The sequence below is a fragment of the Anolis sagrei genome, chromosome 6, assembly GCF_037176765.1.
Source record: "Anolis sagrei isolate rAnoSag1 chromosome 6, rAnoSag1.mat, whole genome shotgun sequence".
Taxonomy (NCBI): Eukaryota; Metazoa; Chordata; class Lepidosauria; order Squamata; family Dactyloidae; genus Anolis; species Anolis sagrei.
This window is the reverse complement of record NC_090026.1, coordinates 47,885,631-47,910,538: the sequence shown is the minus strand read 5'-3', so window position 1 is coordinate 47,910,538 and position 24,908 is coordinate 47,885,631. Positions and strand designations below refer to the sequence as shown.

Sequence of the window (24,908 nt, the reverse complement as noted above, 5' to 3'; positions counted from 1 at the left end):
AGCGGCCATGGAGACCCAGGCACACTGCCGTCCGGGGCTGCTGGGCGTCGTCATCTGGAGGTGCTTCCTTGAGTCTAGGCGAGCCCAGTGGCCTTTGGAGGAGGTGAGTGGTGTGGGCGGAGGAGGGCCTTAAAAGTAGAGTGGGGAGAGCGGCGGGGGGCGTAGGGACAGCCCAGTGGGCCATCACACCTAGCCGGTCTCCGTGGCAGTGCGGCCAGCCGCTCCTCCTCCCCGTACCCTCCCTCTCTCCTCCCTCCTCCTCCTCTCTCCCTTTCCCCGCATTGACAAGGTTTGTACTCTCGGATTTCTTGTAACAAGATGGGTGTAGTGTTGGAAGAGGGATAGTCTTAAACGTCGAATATTGTTGCACACCAAGGCTGTGATAGGCACCTTTGAACCAGCTAACACACCAATGTTCTTTAAAGTAAAGCAGTTTACTGAAAATTAATATAGCAAGTGCCAAAAAGGTCAAAAGCATTCAAATAGGAAATAATCAATTGTCCTTAAAACAATCCATAAAGTAATGTGAAGATATTCAAGCAAAATCCATGTCAGAAAAGCAGATAGTCCCAAAGTCCAAATAACCAAGTCCACAGGAAAATATTTCAGTTCAAAAGGTTGCAAGATCAAAGTCCCTTGAAGAATCAAGAACAATCAAATACAGGAACTTGAAATCAGGATACAACACTTACAAGAATCTGAGCATGAACATGAATCCAAAGCAAGATAATACATAAGTCTCAGCAGGAAGGCATGATGCAGGCATGAAAGCTAAACATTGAACTCACTGAAGAGCGTAGATTCACAAGCCCTATATTTATTCAGAAAGCCATGGCAAAAGCATTCCGTTTCCCTTGGGAAACCTCTCACAAACCCCTTTTCCTCTTAATCTTGCAGAATGTCTCCTCCCTAAGACCAGGTAGCAATCTTGATGGATTTTCCCTTTGCAATCAAAGATTGCCTCCTCCTTTTGCTATCTCTATCTCGCCTTGACTATTCGGCCTCAGCTTCTATCTCAGATGGCTGCCTCAAAACATATGTGCCTTGTGAACCAACGATCCCAGAATCCTCAGTTTCACTCTGGCTAACTGCATTTTCTAGGCCATCATCTGTTCTGGTACAGCTGTACCAGGAGCTCCAACTTTATTTGCTTTGTATTCAATGTTTGATTGCAGTCCTAGGTTTCAGGGACTCTGCAGATAGGTGGCTTCTTTTGGTTGCAGTCATAGGGCAAGTCACCTGTCCATCATCATTAAGTTTTGGTTCCGCCCCTTGCTCAGGGCAATTGGGAAGGGAAGGGAGCCATTTTTAGTTAGTCTCAGCAAGGAAAGCTAATGTACAGGATGTGTGCAAGCTTACCCTGTACAAAAGCTTCAACCTTTAAGAATTTCCAGGAAAACAGCCCTAAAGACCAAAGAACTCCAGCTGGAACTCCAGCTGGAGAACATCTAAGGTCCACTCAGCGTTCAAGAAGCAGTTCGACCCGGTAGCGGAGCCCATATCAGTAAGGGTTAGATTACAGTCAGCCTGGGAGAAGTTAAAAAGGGGGACTTTCCTTTAAAGTAGAGAAGAAGTTATTGAAGACAGTTGCCTGTCCTTCGTGGGCAAATTTAGGAAGCTACCAGTTGCATAAAAGCATGGAATCATTTGTTTATCTTTACTGAAGACAAGAGAAGTTTCTGTTTGATTGTTCATTAATAAAAGAACTTTGTTATACTTCACAAGCCATCTAAAGACTATTTGTGGTGAAAAACCTCTGAGAACTTCTCTTTAGGCCCCCTGGCTTCCCGCTGGGCAAAGGTTGCACGTCCTGTTCTAAAGGAAATTCTTTACAGGCCCAGCGCGCGACAGAACATCGTCTGTATTCACAAACCCTTCAGAATCAACAGAAACCTGAACATTAAAATCAGACATGGGAACCTCAGAAGAGTCATGATCAATTCTCCTTTGAAGCCTGTGGCAAAGAGACAATCATAGGCTGATCCCCTACAAGTATATCCCTAACTCTGTACTTTATCTTGAAAAGTTGGGGGTCTCCTTATAACCTAGTCATCTTGTATGCTGGAAAATACGGTATTTTCTTGGACTACAGCTCCCAACACGATTTTCATTGTGCTCAAAATTTAACGTAATTTTACGTTACAATTTGTCTCACAAGCAACAGCTGATCAGTGTGTCTTAACAGGCATCATTTCCCATTCCTTTCTGTCTGCCCTTCGTCTATTCAGGCCTATCTCCCTAACTGAGCAACCCTTGTGATTAAACAGATAAGTTACCATTCCACTTTTGCATCCACAGATATTGCTATTGGAGCCCCGTTCGCTGGACAGGATGAGGGTGGCCGTGTTTACATCTACCACGGAGGGAACGATGGCTTGAGTGCATCCCCAAAGCAGATCCTAGAGAATCCTTTCACTGGACCAGCTGGCTTTGGTTTTGCCATACGCGGAGCTTCAGATGTTGATGCCAATGGCTACCCTGGTAATGCAAGATGGAGGCATGTGGCCTTCACCTATAGCACAGTTTTTTTTTTCTCTGACGTAGAAAGCCAAAGAGCTGAAGTCTTTAAAAAGAGACATGGCTTCCATCTAAGATGCTTGGGTTTTCCAAGTCTTGACTGGGTTAGTGGAGGATGTGAGGTTGAGCAAGATATTTTGGTTTTGCATTAGAAATGCACATTTCACAAAGTTTAGATTAATTGGCAGCAACATCAGCAAAACGGGCAGGGTCAAAATCCCACGATGAAAGTAGTTAGAACGCTGTGTCCATTAATCTACCACATTTGAAAGGTGCTTGGAGCAGTGACATCACTAGAGAAGGTATCACTTAGTATTGTAACTCATGGTGTCATCCCCATGGAGCTCCTGCTACACAATATTTTAGTTAAAATTCCAGAAAATTTGCAGCATCGAAAACAATGGTGCAGGCTTGTAGCATATGCAAGAAAAAAAATCATGAATTGGAATGTCATTGGAATTGGGTAATAATGGCAGCTCTGGCGGAACACATGAACATTAGAAAGTTGAAAAATATGCCAACAGAACCTTAAGAAAAAAATTTCCAAAGAAGCCAGAATATTATTTACTAGGAATAATTGATCCAGATTTAATACTGGATCGAATTAAGACATTTTATTTGTGTAACTAACAACAGCCGCCAGGTTGATCTATGTCCGTGGTTCTCAACCTTCCTAATGCCTTGACCCCTTAATACAGTTCCTCGTGTTGTGGTGACCCCCAACTGGTCATTCGAAAGGCCGAACAGGGTATAGGGTCACAGCCTGTGCTGGACGGGGTTACACTCCCCCTGAAGGCGCAGGTTCGCAGTCTGAGGGTTTTCCTTGATTCATCGCTGAGCCTGGAGCCCCAGGTCTCAGCGGTGGTCAGGGGAGCTTTCGCACAATTAAAACTTGTGTGCCAGCTGCGCCCGTACCTTGGGAAGTCTGACTTGGCCACGGTGGTCCACGCTTTGGTTACATCCCGTTTAGATTACTGCAACGCTCTCTACGTGGGGCTACCTCTGAAGACTGCCCAGAAGCTGCAGCTAGTCCAACGCTCGGCAGCCAGATTTCTAACGGGTGCTAGGTACAGGGAGCATACAACCCCTCTGTTACACCAGCTCCGCTGGCTGCCGATTAGCTTCTGAGCACAATTCAAAGCCCTAAACGGCTCTGGCCCCGTTTACCTGTCCGAACGGATTCTCCCCTATGAACCATCGAGGTCTCTTCCAGAGGGACCCTGCTCTCGATCCCACCACTGTCACAATCGCGGTTGGTGGGGATGAGAGACAGGGCCTTCTCGATAGTGGCTCCCCGGCTGTGGAACTCCCTCCCACAGGAGATTAGAACTGCTCCCTCCCTCCTGACGTTCAGGAAGCTAACAAAGACTTGGTTATGGAATACGGCCTTTGATAACTGAATCAACCTTGGTCCACATGGAAGGAGAATGAATAACTGTGAATTAAGACCAGGAATGTTTTGATGACATGGCTATGTAAGTGTGACGATGACGATGTTGTATTGTAATATGTTTTTAATTGTGTACTGTTGATGCATTGTGTGGTTTGTACTTTTGTTATGAACACATGTTGTGAACCGGATCTGAGTCCCTCTTGTAGGTGAGAAGATCGGTATAGAAAACTTTTAAATAAATAAATAAATAAACTATAACATTATTTTCATTGTTACTTCATAACTGTAATTTTGCTACAGTTATGACTCATAATGTCATATCTGATATGCAGGATGTATTTTTATTCACTGGACCAAATTTAGCACAAATACCCCATATGCCCAAATTTGAATACTGGTGGGGTTGGGGAGGATTGATTTTGTCATTTGGAAGTTGTAGTTGCTGGGATTTATAGTTCACCTACAATCAAAGAGCATTCTGAACTCACCAATGTTGGAATTGAGCCAAACTTGGAACACATAACTCCCATGACCAACAGAAAATATTTGAAGGGTCTGGTGGGCATTGACTTTGAGTTTTGGAATTGTAGTGTACCTACATCCAGAGAGCACTGTGGGCTCAAACAGTGATGGATCTGGACCAAACTTGGCATGAATACTCAATATGCCCAAATGTGAACACTGGTGGAGTTTGGGAAAATAGACTTGACATTTGGCAGTTGTAGTTGCTGGGAATTATAGTTCACCTACAGTCAAAGATTATTCTGAACCCCACCAACCATAGAATTTGGACAGACTTCCCACACAGAACTCCCATGACCAACAGAAAATATTATATTTTCTGATGATCTTTGCCGACCCCTCTGACCCCCACAGGGGTCCCGACCCCCAGGTTGAGAAACAATGGTCTATGTGAAACACTGGAAACAGAAAGAAATAACAGATATAGATGAGTGGATAAATAAAATAAGGGAGATAAAAGATATGGACAAACTAACTTTTTATTAAAACAACAACAACTCAGGCACCCCGACCAGACAGACAAACTGGTCACAGATAGAGGAATATGAAAAAATGAGAAAATAAAAGTTTTCATTAAACGGAACTACCAGAAAAATGGACTCAATTTACGTTAAGGTCAAAAACTTTTCTTTTGATTTTTAATATAGAACTCTAATGTTTTGAACAAGCTTAAGACCGCAAAGGATTAGATGAAAGTCACCAAGTTTTTTTCCTTTTTTTTTTTGCTGTGTTTTATAAACTTATCTTTTTTTCCTACTTTCTCTTCTTACTATTGTTCCCCCACACCCTCCCCATTTTCTTCTTCCCTATATATATATATATATATAGAGAGAGAGAGAGAGAGAGACATACATATATATATATATATATATATATATATATATATGCACTTTACGAGAGAGTTGGAATTGTCTGCACACCCTCTTATCCCCAAAATATCCATTCTATTTCACCTGGACATGCCCAGCATTTTAAAATTTTTAATCATGACATTTGGCCCTGCCACAGGTTTTTAATGCGTTGTGATATTTTTGTTATTGTTTGCTTTGCTATGAGTTATTTTTTGTTGTATTGTATTGTTGTTGTTGTGTTTTTCGTTTCTGATGTATTTTGGGCTCGGCCTCTTGTAAGCCGCACCGAGTCCTGTGGGAGATGGTAGCGGGCTACAAATAAAGGTTTATTATTATAATTATTATTATAAGAAAGTTGAAAAAGTAAAGTCGCATAGAGTTCTAGTATTGCAGATATGCTATTTCTTTCATTCTAAGACACATTTTCCCCTATATAAACATCTCTAAAACCAGGGTGCATCTTAGGATCGTGGGTGCTTTTTTATCTATATCAGTGGTTCTCAACCTTTCTAATGCCGTGACCCCTTAATACAGTTCCTCATGTGGTGGTGACCCCTGACCATAAAATTACTTTCGTTGCTACTTCATAACTGTAATTTTGCTATTGTTATGAATCGTTATGTAAATATCTGATATCCAGGGTGTATTTTCATTCACTGGATCAATCTGGGCACAAATGCCCGATACACCCAAATCTGAATACTGGTGGTGTTGGGGGGAGTCATTTGTCATTTGGGAGTTGTAGTTTCTGGGATTTATAGTTCACCTACAATTAAAAAGCATCCTGAATACCACCAATGATGGAATTGAACCAAATTTGGCACACAGAACTCCCATGACCAACGGGAAATACTGGCAGGGTTTGGTGGGCATTGACCTTGAGTTTGGGAGTTGTAGTTCACCTACATCCAGAGAGCACTGTGGACTCAAACAATGGTGGATCTGGACCAAACTTGGCATGAATACTCCATATGCCCAAATATGAACTCTGGTGGAGTTTGGGGAAAATATACCTTGACATTTGGGAGTTGTAATTGCTGGGATTTATAGTTCACCTACAATTAAAGAGCATTCTGAACTCCACCAATGATGGAATTGAACCAAAATTGGCATGCAGAAATCCCATGACCAACAGAAAATACTGGAAGGGTTTGGTAGGCATTGTCCTTGAGTTTGGGAGTTGTAGTTCACCTACATCCAGAGAGCACTGTGGACCCGAACAATGATGAATCTGGACAAAACATGGCATGAATAGCCGATATGCCCACATGGGAGCACTGGTAGTGTTTGGGGAAAATAGACCTTGATATTTGGGCGTTGTAGTTGCTGGGATTTATAGTTTGCGTACAGTCAAAGAGTTTTCTGAACTGCACCAACTATGGAATTGAACCAAACTTGACACAAAGAACCCCCTTGACCAACAGAAAATACTGTGTTTTCTGATGGTCTTCAGTGACCCCTCTGATGCCGCCTTGCGACCACCCCAGGGGTCCCGACCCCCAGGTTGAGAAACCCTGATCTATATAAATAAAGGTGGGTTTTTTTTCTGTTGATGGTATTCTTACAATATACAGTACAGTATACGTTACATATAAATCAAGTTTATGAAAAATATTTTCTTGATTATATCTAACTATAAATATATTTTAATTAAAAATAATATAATTATATAGAAATACTGCACAAAAAAATCATTTTAGTGTCACCCCTCCCCCTGCCCCGAGGGTGCCACCCAGTGTGGTTCCCTCCTTCTGCAGCTCCCTGGTGATGCCACTGGCTTTGAATCCTATATTCCATTTTGAGTCTTTGTAATTGTTTTGGGTCCATGAGGCTGGCCCATGAGGTCATGAAGACTCAGAAGCAACTGAACGAATCAACAAATCTGATTTAGGTCCTATTTGGGGAGAATGGTGGGATAAAAATCAGATACATAGATACTTAAAATAGATTCTCTTTTTTTGCTTGTTCTCTCTCCCCTACCCCTGTATAGATGTACTGGTCGGAGCCTATAGAGCTAGCAAAGTGGCTGTGTACAGGTGGGTGAATGCAATCCTGTAGCTTCTCCTAGTCATCATGCTCATCATTCTCAACCACCCATCAATAACTCCACCAATATTACATAACTGTAAACAGCTCTAGCAGTGCCCCTTTGCTGTGTGACGATGTTTGCTTTTTTATTACCTATGCTGTTTTTTTGCCCTCAGAGCTCAGCCAGTTGTGGTGGTCAAAGCCCAGCTGGTCTTGCCAGATGTGCTGAATCCAGAGAATAAAATGTGTGACGCATCAGGATCACAAGTCAGCTGGTGAGATGAGGGGCAATGGTATTCCCTTTGTGGGTTTGTAGATTGTTTGTATGTACAAACCGACCAAGAAAATCCAACAAATGCTATGTTCAGCAAAGGACAAGAGGGATCCTCTCACCTCTGCAAGAGTCTACCGTATACCATGCAGCTGTGGACAAGTCTACATAGGGACCACCAAACGCAGCGCCCAGACACGCATCAAGGAACATGAAAGGCACTGCAGACTACTTCAACCAGAGAAGTCAGCCATAGCAGAGCGCCTGATGAACCAGCCTGATGAACCAACAACCACCATGTCAGACTACACAGAGAAGCCATTGAAATCCACAAGTATGTGGACAATTTCAACAGAAAGGAAGAGACCATGAAAATGAACAAAATCTGGCTACCAGTATTTAAAAAACTCTAAAATTACAACAGCAAAACAACAGAGAGGAAACTACCAGGCACAGATTAACACCTCCCAGCAAGAGATTTTCCCAGGCTCAGGCAGGCCTTCAAATGCTAATGAAGGTGATCAGCTGAAACATTCACACCTAGCTGCAGCAGGGAAGAGCTCTTTGCCTCACCCCAGCCATTCCACAGATATATAAACCCATTGTCCTAATTCCAACAGACCTCACTACCTCTGAGGATGCTTGCCATAGATGCAGGCGAAACGTCAGGAGAAATGCCTCTAGAACATGGCTCTATAGCCCGAAAAAACCCCACAAGAACCTAATAATAATAATTTTTATTTATACCTCGCCACCATCTCCCCAAAAGGGATTCAGGGCGGCTAACATGCTGCCAAGCCCAAAGGTACAATACAGCAAAATAAAATACAGACTGCAGACAACAAAAATTGCATCAGAATAAAATACCGTATATACTAGAGTATAAGCCGACCCAAATATAAGCCGGGGCACCTAATTTTACCACAAAAACTGGGAAAACTTATTGACACGAGTATAAGCTGAGGGTGGGAAATGCAGGAGTTACTGGTAAATTTCAAAATAAAAATAGATATCAATAAAATTACATTAATTGAGGCATCAATAGGTTAAATGCTTTTGAATATTTACATAAAACTGTAATTTAAGATAAGACTGTCCAGCTCTGATTGAATCATTATTCTAATCTTCAGTGTAAATGTGCTTATGTATTCTTCCAATAATAATAAAGATAGTAGAATAATAATAATAATAATAATAATAATGAAATCCAGCATATATACCTCGTTTGCTGTGTCATACTGTGTTTTTGTGTCAGGATAATAATAATAATAATAATAATAATAATAATAATAATAATAGAGTAAAATAATGGAAATGTAATAACAGTGATAACAGAGTCAAATTATAAATGCAGTAACAATAAAAATAAAGTAAAATAAAAAATGTAATAATAATAGAGTAAATAAATAATAATATTAATAATAAATAGAGTAAAATAATAAATGTAATAAAATAATAATAGAGTAAAGTAATGTAAATAGAATAATAATAATTAATATATTAAAATAATTCATGTAATAAAATGATACTAATAAATAGAGTAAAATAATAAATGTAATAAAATAATAATAGAGTAAAGTAATGTAAATAGAATAATCATAATTAATATATTAAAATAATTCATGTAATAAAATGATACTAATAACAAAGTAAAATAATAAATAACCTTGACTCGAGTATAAGCCGAGGGGAACTTTTTCAGCCTAAAAAGGGGGCTGAAAAACTAGGCTTATACTCGAGTATATACAGTATGTACAGTAGCAAAATAAATTAAAGCAAATTAACACAATATAAAATCGAACAGAATGGGCGGGCCGAATGGACGAGGTAAAATGATAAAACCCTGGATGGGGTAGGAATAAAAAATATGTAATTGAGGGGAGCCCAAAAAAAGATAATAATTCACGCTTGAGCTCAATTGGTGCTGATGTGGTTGAGCTAAATTGTTAGCAGAGGGTTCATTTGCTACCCAATATCCTCCCTTGACCGTCTGGAGAGTCATACGCCAGGGAAAGCTGATGCACATTTCAAAAATATAATATAAGGATCTTCCGTTAACTGTAATTTGAAGGCACAAGCCTCCTTCAGGGAGAGTGGGTGGGTGGCCAATGCCTTGCTGAACATAAATTCAACTGTAGCTTCAGGATTTCCGTAAAATAACGTGTGAAATGGCCCTCATTGTCTTTCTACTCCTCTGTGCAGCTTCACAATCCAGATGTGCGTCGGAGTGTCAGGAAAAAGCATGCCACAGAAAATTGGTGAGTTTTGCTTTTTCTGCTGGAAAAGATGAACTGGACCAATATGTAAGTGTAGTTATTGCTCTTGAGTCACAGGGCCCAGTTTTTTTATTTCTGACTAGGCATCCCCTGCCACGCGTTGCTGTGGCCCAGTCTGTGTATATGTGCTATGTGTGTGTATATATTTGTGTATATATGTGTGTTTGCGTGTGTGTATGAGTGTGTGTGTGGTTTTGTGCATGCATTGTAATGTATTTTTTATATTTATTTTGCTTTTTAAGTCTCTTCCGCTGTGTTTTTATGAGTGATGGTTACTCGTTGGCCTGATAGGTGTATTGTGTCCAAATTTGGTGCCAATTCGTCCAGTGATTTTTGAGTTAAATTTTTTATTTATTTACATTTTTATTTATATAGATGTATGTTGAGTGAGTCTCATGAAGAAATGGAGAGTCTCCCTATGGTTACTAACACAACAACTATTCCTGAGACATTCATAATATTGACAGAGCTACATGATAGATCATTTCCATCACATTACTGTCTTCAGTCCATTGGAATTCCACTTTCCAGTTGTGTTGGACTGTCACTCCCATTAACTGGCATTTCCCAAGTTTCAAACATCTGAATTCCAAGGACTGTTAAGAATGGAGTGCCCAGTAGCACAGTGGTTTAAACCCTTGTGCCGGCAGGATTAAAGACCGACAGGTTGCAGGTTCAAATCTGGGAAGAGCGTGGATGAGCTCCCTCTATTAGCTCCAGCTCCTCATGTGGGGACATGAGAGAAGCCTCCCACAAGGATGGTAAAAACATCAAAACATCCAGGTGTTCCATGGGCAATGTCCTTGCAGATGGCCAATTCTCTCACATCAGAAGTGACTTGCAGTTTTTCAAGTTGCTCCTGACAAAAAAAAAGTTAAGAACAGGAGTGAGACAACATTTTAATTTTTATAGATTCTCAAAGTAAGATGGAGAGATCCCAAGGTGAATGTGCTGCCTTTACAAGGGTTATTTATTTATTTATTTCGGGTATTTTTACCCCGCCCTTCTCAACCCCCTGGTGGCTGTTGTCTCGCCGAGTTCTGTAATTAGTGATTTTTACATTGTTATGTATGCATATGTTTTATGTTAATATGGTGCTATTGCTTATTGTTCGTGTCTTTGGTTTGTGTTTTGGTTTTTTTCTTTATTGTAATTGTTGTTTGGGCTTGGCCTCATGTAAGCTGCTCCAAGTCCCCATCGGGGAGATGGTGGTGGGGTATAAATAAAGATGATGATGATGATGATGATGATGATGATGATGATGATGATGACAACGACAACAACGATGATGACGACGATGTTAATGATGATGATGATGATTCCATTCAGCTTATGCAGAATGTGCCATTAAAATGTTAAATGGCACACTCTGCAACTGTGGTTAAGGTATCAATCTTAATAACATCATGTGGAGTTACTCCTTGTAGCATCACCCAGGTAGCTCCACTAGGCCTTACCTCCTGTGACATCACTAGTATCCTACATCCTTAGGTTTGGCTCTAAGTTCTCATGTCCTGAAATGGTCTTGACCTAGCAAACCTAGGTGTAGCAGTAAGGCTGAAAAAGGACCTTATCACACGCCAACCTCCCCCTTGCCATTTCACCAACAAGTGTGCTGAAAATAGCAGATGTGCCGCTTTAGTGTGGTACCACTTTCCCCATCACATGGAGCCTTCCTGTGTTGATGAAGAAGCATCCTAGGACACTTCCATGCTGATTGGGGGTAAGGCCTTCACTGGAAGTTGAGGAACGTTGTATGATGGGCTGCATGCCCATCCATCCCTCAACTGGCTGGCAAGCGTCCTAGGACACTTCCATGCTGATTGGGGGCAAGGCCTTCACTGGAAGCTGAGGAATGTTGTATGATGGGCTGCATGCCCATCCATCCCTCAACTGGCTGGCAAGTGTCCTAGGACACTTTCATGCTGATTGGGGGCAAGGCCTTCACTGGAAGTTGAGGAACATTGTATGATGGGGTGCATGCCCATCCATCCCTCAACTGGCTGGCAAGTGTCCTAGGACACTTACATGCTGATTGGAGGCAAGGCCTTCACTGGAAGTTGAGGAACGTTGTATGATGGGCTGCATGCCCATCCATCTCTCAACTGGCTGGCAAGTGTCCTAGGATACTTCCATGCTGATTGGAGGCAAGGCCTTCACTGGAAGTTGAGGAACGTTGTATGAAGGGCTGCATGCCCATCCATCCCTCAACTGGCTGGCAAGTGTCCTAGGACACTTCCATGCTGATTGGAGGCAAGGCCTTCACTGGAAGTTGAAAAATGTTGTGTGATGGGATGCATACCCATCCATCCCTCAACTGGCTGGCAAGTGTCCTAGGACACTTAAATTGGTAGAAACGTGGTGTTTTGTTGCAACAATGCTATATATGTCTACCAAGTAGTTCAGTGACTTCCACGAACATTTTCTTATACAGCTTTTTGCTCCAAGGGATGTCTCCTAATGTTTTCCCACAGATAGGCAGGACGTGGGTTGATTGGTACTCCAGGTAATGATAAGAAATGAGCATGCATAGTTTTCCCCTGCCCCTGGCATCTTTTGCACACAGTTGTTGTTATGTACCTTGTGCTTTCTGCCAATTTTCTCCTGTTCTGCTAGCCCTGCTTGCCGAGCTACAGCTGGACCGTATGAAGCAGAGATTTGGACGCCGTGTTTTCTTGCTCCAGAACAGCCAATCAAGCCGGATGTTCCCCCTGGAGCTGTCAGGAAAGATTCCCCATACCTGCCAAAATGTCACTGCCTACCTGAGGGTATGAGAGTAGTAAAGTATGGAGAAAAAGAAAGGGGAGGAGGGAGGGGAGGAGGAGGAGAAGTTTCTTTTGGGATTCTAGTTCACTAACCCTTCTTTATCTATCCATCCATCCATCTTTCATCTATCATTGGAAATCAGGAGGCAGGTGTGGGAGGGGATGGCAACTAGACTCACATAGGTCCTTTTTAACTTGTGGAATTGTGCAATATAATAATTTTAATTCAGCCAGCACCTTAAACGCTTTGACTCAGACACTACAGCAGCCCTGTTGACTTGAAAATGTTTTTTTTTTTACATTTAGTGTTTTAACTATTTGCTATTATTATTATTATTATTATTATTATTATTATTATTATTATTATTATATCTAGTAGTAAACATGCCCTAAATCAGGGGTCCACAAACTTTTTAAACAGAGGGCCAGGTCACAGTCCCTCAAACTGTTGGAGGGCTGGATTATAATTTGAAAAAAAATGAATGAATTCCTATGCACACTGCACATATCTTATTTGTAGTGCAAAAAACACTTTAGAACAATACAATAATTAAAATGAAGAACAAATATAAACTTATTAGTATTTCATTGGGAAGTGTGGGCTTGCTTTTGTCTGATGAGATATGATTGTTGTTGTTGTTGTTGTTGTTGTTGTTGTTGTGTGCTTTCAAGTAGTTTCAGACTTAGGTTGACCCTGAGTGAGGGCCGGGTAACTGACCTTGGAGGGCCGTATTCGACCCCTGGGCCATAGTTTGAGGACCCTTGTCCTAAATGTTTGATTTATATATTTAAATTTCTAAGTTTGTTATTTCTGAGTTGTTCTATAAGTACACCTGATGTTGTTTATTTTATTGTTTATGATTTGATCTGTTTGTTATGTTATGCTGGCACTGAATGTTTGCCAATTTTCTGTTGTAAACCGCCCTGAGTCCCCTCGGTATAGAAATAAATTATTATTATTATTATTATTATTATTATTATTAGAAACACAACAAGATGAGTCCACAGCAGATACTCTGCTGACTGTTGTATTGGATCACACATTGGACACTTCCCAAGTGTCTAGGATTGTGTTATTATTATTATTATTATTATTATTATTATTATTAGAAACACAACAAGATGAGTCCACAGCAGACACTCTACTGGCTGTTGTATTGGATCACACATCAAACACTTCCCAAGTGTCTAGGACTGTGTGATGTATCGGCAAATAATGCGTGCAGATCCCAGCAAGGTGGCCTTTTGCAGCTGGAAGATGGTAATTTTGTCAGTGCTGATTGTTTTTAAGTGCAGATCAAGGTCTTTAGGCACTGCACCCAGTGTGCCGATCATCACTGGGACACCTTGACTGGCTTGTGCCAGAGTCTTTGCTATTATTATTATTATTATTATTATTAGTAGTAGTAGTAGTAGTAGTATTGCAATTATTATTATTATTATTATTATTGTCATCTATCTATCTTTCTATCTATCTAGCCTCTCTCCTCCTTCTTCCTTCCTCTCTCCTTCTCTCACCTATTGAATTTTTGGGACTCTAATTCCCCAATCCTTCAGGATCTGTCTGTCTGTCCGTCCATCCATCCATCTTCCATTTATTCATCTATCTTCCATCTATCAACTTCTGCTTACCACTTTCTGACTAACCTATAATCCATTTATCATGCACCTCTCATCCACCTCTCATCCTATCTATCTATCATCTATCTATCTATCTATCTATCTATCTATCTATCTATCTATCTATCTATTTCTGATATTTATATCCCATCTCTTCTCTACCCCGAAAGGGGGACTCAGGACAGCTTACATAGGCAGCAGTTCGATGCCGTTACATGAACAATTAATACAATAACCATTAAACAAACCATCAAACCATTAAAATACATAAAATACATAAGCCATTAATTAAACAATATAAAAACATTTGTTACCAAATAGAATTGTATCCTCATGTAAATCGTCTTTCCAACCCATTTCCTCTAAAGTGCTAATTTATATCTGCTGACCGAAAGCTTGGTCCCACAGCCATGGATTTTACTTTCTTTCTGAAAGCCAGGAGGGATGGGATTGATCGTATCTCGCTTGGAAGCATGTTCCACAGGCAGGGGGCCACCACTGAGAAGGCCCTATCTCTCGTCCCCAACAGCCGCATTTGTGATGTTGGTGGGAGCGAGAGCAGGGCCTTCCCGGATGATCTTAAGTTACGAGGTGGGATGTAGAGGCAGATGCATTCGGATCTATCTATCTATCTATCTACCTACCTACCTACCTACCTACCTACCTATCTATCTTCTCTCCCACCTTCCCTTTCTTTCCTCCCTCTTTCCTTCTTTCTCTCCTATCTCTCCAATTTATGTCCCACCTTTGTACCAGTGTGATATCTAAAGCGGTTACAATATATGTAGCATTGCTTACTGGGGGGATTTGAGGGATTGTAGTCTCGAAAAATAACTTCTCTAAGCTCTTTATCAAATGAAAAAACAAGTACCTGGGTGCCTCTACATACATACCGAGTGCCTTGTGAGATCAACGCTGCGTTGATTTCACATGTCTGGGGATTGAAGGAAGAGTGGTGTCAGAGCAATCATTTTGGAATTTCTAAATATGATCCCCAAATTTAACAAAAATACAGGTTGGATCTCCATTGTCTGGGTTTCTAAAATCCAAAATGCTCCAAATTCCAAAATTGTCCACATGGGTGGCTGAGAAAGTGACAGCCTTGCTTTCTGATGGCTCAGTTAATACAGACTTTTTTCATGCACAAAACTATTAAAAATATTGTGCATCACATTACTTTGAATCTACGTGTATAAGGCATATATGAAACACAAATGATCTGTGTTTAGACTAGGGTTCTTTCTCCAAACTATCCAATTGTGTATATGCAGGTATTCCAAAATCTGGGGGAAAATCTGAAATATGGAATACTTCTGGTCCCAAACATTTCAGATAAAGGATACTCAACCTATACTTGTTTTTGGTAGATAAGATGATGGCTTGATCTCTGACTTGGCTGGCCATTTTGTTCCCCATAGAAAGGTTTCTGTGTGTTTTTCATAGCTGTGTGATAGATATAATTCCAATAGCCCCACCCTGCCATTCACTGCAGATCTCTGCTTGAAGCCTATCTTGCAGATGTTAAAATCATTCCACAGAAATAAAAGGGGGAGGATCTTGGAAGTGTGTAATGTGTGCATGCCTAGATAGGGTTATTCCTGTTGCTGGGTGACTGTATTTTGATTCCTAGTAGGCAGAGTTGTATTAATCTTTGGGTACTTTGATGGGAGATGTTTCTCTGGATGGATAATTTGCCTGCCTGGTGGATATTTTGCAGTGCAAGAGGGTACGGGAGAAAACAGATCGGTTTTGCAGCTTGAATCTGAAACAGAAAACAAAACAAAACAGGGAGCAATGAATTCAGCTGAAGTGGGATTGTAGGCAGCAAGGAAATAATCCAAAGCAAAGAAGCACATATCTTCATTTCCAAGACCCATTTTCCCCCATTTAAACATCTCTAAAAACAGGGTGTGTCTTTGAATCGAAGGAATTTTTTAATATATTTAAATAAAGCTTTTTTTTTAGTTGGCCATACTGAAATTAGTATGCATCTTGCAATCAATAGCATTTTAGAATCGAAGAAATACAGTAATACAACAAAGTAATACAACAAAGACACCTCAGGGCAGCTTTCTCTAGTCCAGGGCTTTACAGAGATTGTGTTGTAGAAGAGTACCCTTCACCAGGCATGTAGCCGGGGGGGGGGGGGGGGGGGGGGGGGGGGGGGCTTCAGGGGCTTCAGCCCCCCCCCCTCGAAATTCTCATGGTGGTCCGCAAAAAGGCCGTACTGGTGCATTATTTAAACTGTTATGTTTATTCATATCATGATCTGATCACCATACTCAATATATCCCATATGCATGATGGGGCTATTATGGGGTAATGATACAAAAGGTTTGCTAGGGTAGACCCTCTTTCACTCAGGCTCAGCCCCCCCTGAAACTCAGCCCCCCCCCCGAAATGCCCCCTGAAAAAAACTCACCCCCCCCCCCCGAATTGAAATCCTGGCTACGGGCCTGCCCTTCACCTTAGCAAGTTATCATACCATTATTGGGGATGTTAGGTGCTACAGTCCAATTCCACTTCTAAAGAAGGTTTTCCTAGGAGTTCAGATCGTAGTTTAAGATCGTCCAGGGAGGCCCTGTTCTCAGTCCCACCAGCTTCACAAATGTGTTTGGTGGGGATGAGAGACAGGGCCTTCTCGGCGGTGGCCTCCCTCCTGTGGAACTCGCTTCCCAGCAAGATTAGGTTGGCTTCATTCCTCCTGTCTTTCAGGAAGAAACTAAAATCATGGTTCTGGGACCAGGCTTTTGGAAAGCAGGCACATTGGTACTTTGAATGTGGAATAGGACTGGATTGGCTATATTGTTGACAAATATTTTAATTGTTTTTAATTTAATTATTTATTTATTGTTTTTAAACTATTGTTGTATTGTTGTATTTACTTATATCCCCTCGGGGATTGAGAAGGACAAAGTAGAAATGCTGGAAATAAATAAATAATATATTAAAATATCTTAAAAACAACATTATAACAATAGTAAAACAAGCATCATAAGCAACAAGCAGAGATACTTCAAGTCTCATTTGGGGGAGGGGCTGGTGTGCAAACAAGTTAGAAGATAGGCTGGTCAATAAGGTGCATAGATCATATAGCAACATAGAGATAGAGCAGTTGTGACAGGGTTATTTTAGCTTGAAAAGCACAGTAATAAAATACAGGAACTTGATTTTAGGTCGTGGTTAGAGACCACCTGTCAAGGGATTTCTCAATCAAATGCACAGCAGAACATCCAAATCTTTAGTTCCTTACGAAACGTGGTTAGCGAGGGTCCTAGCCTGATCTCCCTGGGGAAGGAGTTCCAGAGTTGAGGGGTCACCACCGAGAATGCCTTTTCTCTCGTCCCCACCAACCACACCTGAGACAAGTGTGGGAGCGAGAGAAGAGCCTCCCCAGAAGATAGTAGAAAAGTGTGGGCTCGTAGGGGAAGATACGGTCACGAAGATAGGCAGGTCCTGAACCGATTCTATGCTAGGAATGGACAGTCCTCCAGCAAGCGGTCAAAAACATGCTTCTCAAGTGGGGTGAAATATTATTTTCTGTGCAGAAAGGGTTTTTCTGCACAAAAAGGCAAATGCAAATATTATGCAGAATAAGTAGGGGGACCCCCCCCCCCCAATTATTGCTTTCTTTGAGAATTATTATTATTATTATTATTATTATTTCTCGCATTTCTATCCCGTCCTTCTCAACCCCCAAAGGGGGACTCAGGGCGGCTTACAATGGGCCCCATTCCGAAACCATTCCATAACAAATTAAAAAATTAAAACCACAATTAGACATAAAAGTATAATTAACAATACATAAGCCATCATTAAAACAGTAAAAGTCTCATCAGCCATATCGTCATTCCAGTCATATTCCCTTAAAGTGCTGTTTGCATCTATTGTCCAAAAACCTGGTCCCAAAACCATGCCTTTAGTTTATTTTGAAAAACTAGGAGGGAGGTGGCCGATCTTACCTCAGTTGGGAGTGTGTTCCATAGGTGGAGGGCCACCGCTGTCTCTCGTCCCCACCAGACGCATTTGTGCTGTTGACGGGAGTGAGAGCAGGGCCTCTACAGATGATCTTAGGTTTCGAGGTGGGACATAGGGGTGGATGCGTTCGGACAAGTAAGCTGGGCCAGAACCGTATAGAGCTTTATAGGTCAAAACCAGCACTTTGAATTGGGCTCGGAGGTGGACCGGTGACCAGTGGAGCTGGCACAACAGGGGGGTGGTATGCTCGTTGTATGTCGCCCCAGTTAGTAGTCTGGTTGCCGGCTGTTGAACTAACTGAAGTTTCCGAACCGTCTTCAAAGGCAGCCCCATGTAGAGTGCGTTGCAGTAATCTATTCGGGATGCAACTAGAGTGTGGACCACCATGGCCAAGTCAGACTTCCCAAGGTACGGGCGCAGATGGCGCACAAGTCTTAGTTGTGCAAAAGCTCCTCTGGCCACCGCCGAGACCTGAGGTTCCAGGCTCAGTGATGAATCCAGGATCACTCCCAAAAAAGTTAGTGAATGATGGCATCCCTACTCCATGTAGCACTGCCTCTGAACAAGTACCACACTAGAGAAGAAGTGGGGATGCTCGTAATGTATTAGAGAAGCATCCATCATCATTTGCTAATAGGACTTCATGACTGGAGATGATGGGAGCTGGACTCCAACACATGCTGAGGGTACTGAGTGGGAGAAGCCTGCCTTGGGATATACCTAAGACACCTCTTCTCCTTTTTCCTAATCTCAGGATGAGACTGATTTCAAGGACAAACTGAGCCCCATTGCTGTGAGCCTCAACTTCAGTCTGGCATCAACCTCCAGAGTCGAAGAGCTGCAGCCTGTGCTATACGGACAACTAATGGTCCAGGAGCAGGTGAGATTGCCACCCTTGTTATTCATTTAATTGCTTTGTTACTACTTGTTCTGACATTCCTACTTTTAATTCTTTCTCTTTTCCATCTTGACTTTTAAAAATATATATACCGCATATACTCGGGTATTAGCCGACCCAAATATAAGCCGAGGCACCTAATTTTACCACAAAAAACTGGGAAAATGTATTGACTCAAGTATAAGCCGAGGGTGGGAAATGCAGCAGCTACTGGTAAATTTCAAAATAAAAATAGATACCAATAAAATTATATTAATTTAGGCATAATCAGTAAGTTAAATGTTTTTTAATATTTACATAAAACTGTAATTCAAAATAAGACTGTCCAACTCTGATTAAACCATTATTCTAACCTTCTTCAATGTAAATGTGCTTACATGTCCTCCAATAATAATAGAGTAAAATAATAAATGTAATAATAACAATAATAAATAGAGTAAAATAATGAATGCAATAATAACAACAATAATAAAATAATAAATGTAATAATAATAATAACAACAACAAAGTAAAATAATAAATAATATTGACTCGAGTATAAGCCGGGGGAGACTTTTTCAGCCTAAAAAAAGGACTGAAAAACTAGGCTTATACTCGAGTATATACACAGTAATGTGTTGAAGTATTCAGCTGAATTTCCAAAATAAATACTGATGATTTTTCACTTAACTGGATCCTAAATGCTTTCTTGAAACAGAAAAGCAGTTTTTTAATCCTGGGACTGTGTTGGATTGTCGAAATGCAGTGTAGACTCATACAATGCAATTGAATGCACTTAAACTGCATTATTTGGCAGTTTAGAGCCAGCCTATCTCTGTTCCAACCCCTAGACTCGTATTATTCTGGATTGTGGAGATGACAACGTTTGCATCCCAAACCTCAAACTCTCTGCCCACACGTAAGTACTAATTTCATTTTCAAGTAAATTTAGAATGTCATTGTTTTGGACTACAGTTCCCAGAATCCCCATGTAGTATAGTCATGGTGGCTGGGGAATTGTAGGAGTTGTCATCCAAAACAGCAACATCCTCAAGCTTGCTTGTAATACCAAGAGATGGCTCATCTGGATGAACAAGGGCGAAAGAGACCTGGAATGGAGTAATGTCTAAGAGACTGACCTGCAAACCAATTTGAATCTATTGTCGAAGGCTTTCATGGGCGGAATCACTGGGTTGTTGTAGGTTTTTTCGGGCTATATGGCCATGTTCTAGAGGCATTCTCTCCTGACGTTTCGCCTGCATCTATGGCAAGCATCCTCAGAGGTAGTGAGGTCTGTTGGAACTAGAAAAATGGGTTTATATATCTGTGGAATGGCCAGGGTAGGACAAAGGACTCTTGTCTGTTGGAGGAAACCATGAAAATGAAAAAAAATCAGGCTACCAGTATTAAAAAACTCTAAAATTACAACAGCAAAACAACAGAGGGAAAACAATCAGGGACATCTAATCACCTCTCAACAAAAGATTGCCGCATGCACTGCCAGGCCATCAAATGCTAATCAAAGCGGTCAATTGAAACATTCACACCTAGCTCCAGCAGACAAGAGTTCTTTGTCCCACCCTGGTCATTCCACAGATATATAAACCCATTTTCCGCGCTCTCCTCAATTTCGAACTTGTGACTTGTCGGTATTCAGTCCTGCCGGCACAAGGGTTTAACTCAGTGCGCCACCAGGGGCTCCTTCCACAATAATGATTATGATGATTATTATTATTGTTAATATTATTTGTACCCTGCTTTTCTCTTAAGACCGAAACTTAAAGTGGCTCAATTTTTCTCCCCTACCCAGAATGATAGAATACAGGCAGTCTCTGAGTTACAAACAACTAACTTACAAAAAACTCATAGTTCAGAACGGGGGTGAGACAACAGAAAGTGAGAGAAATCCACTCCTAGGAACGGAAATCACCCCTGAAAGATTTATCATGGAGAAAAGGTGTCTCCACTGAAGCTTTCTCACCAATCCTTGTTTCCACAACAAGCTAAATTTTTCAAAATCCAATTCTCACAGCGAAAGAAAGTGAACTGAGATCTTCTGGACAGGGGCACATATAGCAAAGCAAACGTTACAGGATAGATAGATAGATAGATATGGCTGGAGTTATACTTTAAAATGTACCTATTCCTACTTATGAACAAATTCAACTTAAGAACAAACCTACAGAACTTGGGGACTGCCTGCAGTGTGTTTGTTAAGACAGAGATGCCAATTAAACTGAATTTGGCATTCCAGACCTCAGCCTGAAAAACCTGTGCTTTGTGACTGATCACCCTTCTTGCCTGAAAGGGAGAGACAGAGGGAGGATGAAATTATTCAGTCGTGCAGAAAAATGTTCCGCAGAAGCACAGAAACAATTTCTGAGCAAGAACTCTTCACCTTTCTTTTTTTCTGACTGATATTTTTGGACAACCACAGATTGCTGCAGCAACAACAGTCTTCTAATTGAAACAAAACATATCAGTTAACATAATCCCTTATTAACCTTCAACAAGATTTCAATTCCAAGGATAAGTGTTGTTTAAGTCTGGTAAGGGAAGAAAGAAGAGAGGAGAGATACAGATTGGAAGGGAAATTTGACAGATTGAAAGATGAGGGCCAATATTAGGGCAACCTTTCCCTACATGCCAGTTTCCAGATATTAGATTCCCATTATTCCCAAACAGAAGTTCTATTACGGCATTTGAATTTGATCTCCAGGGAAAACCCAGGTTGGAGGAAAGTAAAAACAATAATAGAACAATTGTGAAAGAGCCAAATGGATCAATAGTACAACTTGCTTGCAATTCACTGTAATCCCGATTTGTTTGGCAAGCAAACAACTTCCATGACATCCTAATTCAATTATAGTGCTACAGCCACAAATTGATCTTCTAAATTCGAATGCGCAATGCTATCAAATTAATCTTCAAACCTAGAGCCACTAAGTCTCCTTTGTAGAGAGAAAAAATGGGATGATAATAATAATAATAATAATAATAATAATAATAATAATAGACACTAGGGAAGTGTCCGACGTGTGATCCAATTCAACAGCCAGCAGAGTGTCTGCTGTGGACTCATCTTGTTGTGTTTCTAATAATAATAATAATAATAATAATTGCAAAGACTCTGGCACAAGCCAGTCAAGGTGGTTCCAGTGGTGATCGGCACACTGGGTGCAGTGCCTAAAGATCTTGGCCTGCACTTAAATACAATCGGTGCTTACAAAACTACCATCGGCCAGCTACAGAAGGCCACCTTACTGGGATCTGCACATATTATTTGCCGATACATCACACAGTCCTAGACACTTGGGAAGTGTCCGACGTGTGATCCAATACAACAACCAGCATAGTGATCTTGTTTGCTGTGTACTAATCTTGTTGTGTTTCTAATAATAATGATGATAATAATAATAATAATGCCAGCAGAGTGATCTTGTTTGCAGTGTACTAATCTTATTGTGTTTCAAATAATAATAATAATAATAATAATAATAATAATAATAATAATAATAATAATAATGCTGCCAGCAGAGTGATCTTGTTTGCAGTGTACTATTCTTATTGTGTTTCTAATAATAATAATAATAATAATAATAATAATAATAATAATAATGCTATAACCTCTGAAAAGCAGTAAGTGTTACCATTTAGGCCACAAAAATTAATCTGTATTTTTACATAGAATTGTGCAACTGATTGCTTTAGATATGTAGCCTATATATGCAATCTATATTTAGCTTGCAGGGTCATTGTGTTCTTTTCACGCACTTATAATATGGTTAGCTGTCAGCATCTGAGTGCTTTTAACCTTAACATCTAGTCTGAATCTTTAGTGTGAATTATATTTATTTATTAATTTATGCTGATTAGCTTTATTATTAGCGTTAGGGACCAGGGACCACTTTGACCAGGGACCAACATTAGAACCAAAAGAGCTACGAAACAGTTTTTTGGTCAACTTTAGATTCTGTTTGGTTATGTGGGGTGCTAATTCAGAAAACTGCATTGGATAGACAACATCAGCTCAAGTTTTTCATAAAGAACATATGCCATCCAGTAGTTGCCATCTATTCACCCACAGAAAACCATATCTAATAATCTAGATCTCATGTGGTCTATCCAATGCAATTTTCTGAATCAGCACCCCAAATAACCTCAAGAACAGACCTAACAACCAAGACACCAAGGCACCACATGGAATGGTTCCACTCAGGGGGAGGGAGGAAGAAGAGAAACAGCAGTCAGGAGGCTTGTCGTGCCTTTCGTGGGTAGTCAGCCTTGTGGGGGTTGGTAAATGTAAGTAAACGGAAGCATTACCACAGTTTTTGAACCAAGATACACCCTGTAGTATAATAAAGTGTCACTCAGGCTTGTGTAACAAGTAGCAGTCTCTTTACTTCAGTTCAAAAATCAAACAGGGCAACAATATATACAGCAGTCCCTCTGAGTTCACACAGAGAACAGAGGAAACAAATAGTCCTTTTAAACAGTCTTTAAATTTCGCTTCATGTCTTAAAAATGATCAGGCTTCAGAGAGTTGGCAGCCATTTCCTTTCTGGCTGTTTCCAGTCAGCCCTCTCTTCACTCTCCAAAGTGAAAGGAGCAGTTAAAACTGTTTGTCTCAGCAGCAAGCCAGAGACAGCAGCCAATCAGAACTCTGGACCCTGACATGCTCAGCCAATCAGCTGCCGACACATGTCTTTCCAGTCAACCCACCACATCATGGTGTCTTTTTTCAAATCTTCACAAGCCTCTCCCCTCCCAACATCCCCATTACCTCGGCACTATAAGAGGTGGTTCACAGACCACAAGTAGGAAAGGTTTACAATAAAAGAAACATGATTAAAACATAAACAAAGTAATGTATTGTCGAAGGCTTCCATGGTTGCAATCACTGGGTTGTTGTAGGTTTTTTGGGCTATATGGCCATGTTCTAGAAGCATTCTCTCCTGATGTTTCACCTGCATCTTTAGCAGGCATCCTCAGAGGTTGTGAGGTCTGACAACCTACAACAACCCAATAAACTAAGCACCCACATAAAAGATGAATCACTAAATTTGAAAACCTACCAAACAACAGAAAATATATCAGTTATCCAGTTACATTTTCCTTCCTTTGTAAACCAGATCACTTGGCAAAGGCCTGTCTAAATAAAAATACCTCTTTGCCAGTTGAGCAGTCAGCTTAGCTGCACAGAAGTATTCCCAAGCTTAAAAGGATTAATGGAGAAAGACTAATATGTCCCTTTCTCTATCCATCAGACTTTCCCATGCTGATCCTCCTGTTTCCTTTCTCTGTACACTTCACGAGAGCAAGTGCCACTCCACTGTCATGTCTAAAGGAAAAGGGAAGGACAGTAATGAATGGAGATGGCATAAATAGCCTTCCTTGGCATAACCTCAAACTTTGGTTCTATGCCCAGCCCCACATCCCCCAATTATATTGAATTCTGAGCATTTGTAGAATTAAGTAGAAGGTAGCTTTCAACCAACATCCACTGTTGCATCACTGCTGAGATTGCATCACTGCTGAGCATTCGCACAGTTAAAACTCGTGCGCCAACTGCGCCCGTACCTTGGGAAGTCTGACTTGGCCACGGTAGTCCACGCTCTGGTTACATCCCGTTTAGACTACTGCAACGCTCTCTACGTGGGGTTGCCTTTGAAGACGGCCCGGAAGCTCCAATTAGTCCAACGCTCGGCAGCCATGATACTAACTGGAGCGGAGCGCAGGGAGCATACAACTCCTCTGCTGCACCAGCTCCACTGGCTGCCGATCTGCTACCGGGCTCAATTCAAAGTGCT

General features: G+C 41.0%; 1 protein-coding gene across 1 annotated transcript in view; it reads left to right on the top strand.

Annotated features, from left to right (window-relative positions):
* ITGA2B (integrin subunit alpha 2b) overlaps positions 1-24,908 on the top strand; it is a 90,543-nt gene that overhangs the window by 42,197 nt on the left and 23,438 nt on the right. The window contains exons 14-20 of the mRNA XM_067470087.1: positions 2,299-2,481; positions 7,274-7,319; positions 7,488-7,586; positions 9,785-9,840; positions 12,475-12,626; positions 18,976-19,101; positions 19,950-20,017. Of these exons, the coding sequence (XP_067326188.1) occupies positions 2,299-2,481; positions 7,274-7,319; positions 7,488-7,586; positions 9,785-9,840; positions 12,475-12,626; positions 18,976-19,101; positions 19,950-20,017 (730 nt within the window). The remainder of the gene's footprint in view (positions 1-2,298; positions 2,482-7,273; positions 7,320-7,487; positions 7,587-9,784; positions 9,841-12,474; positions 12,627-18,975; positions 19,102-19,949; positions 20,018-24,908) is intronic.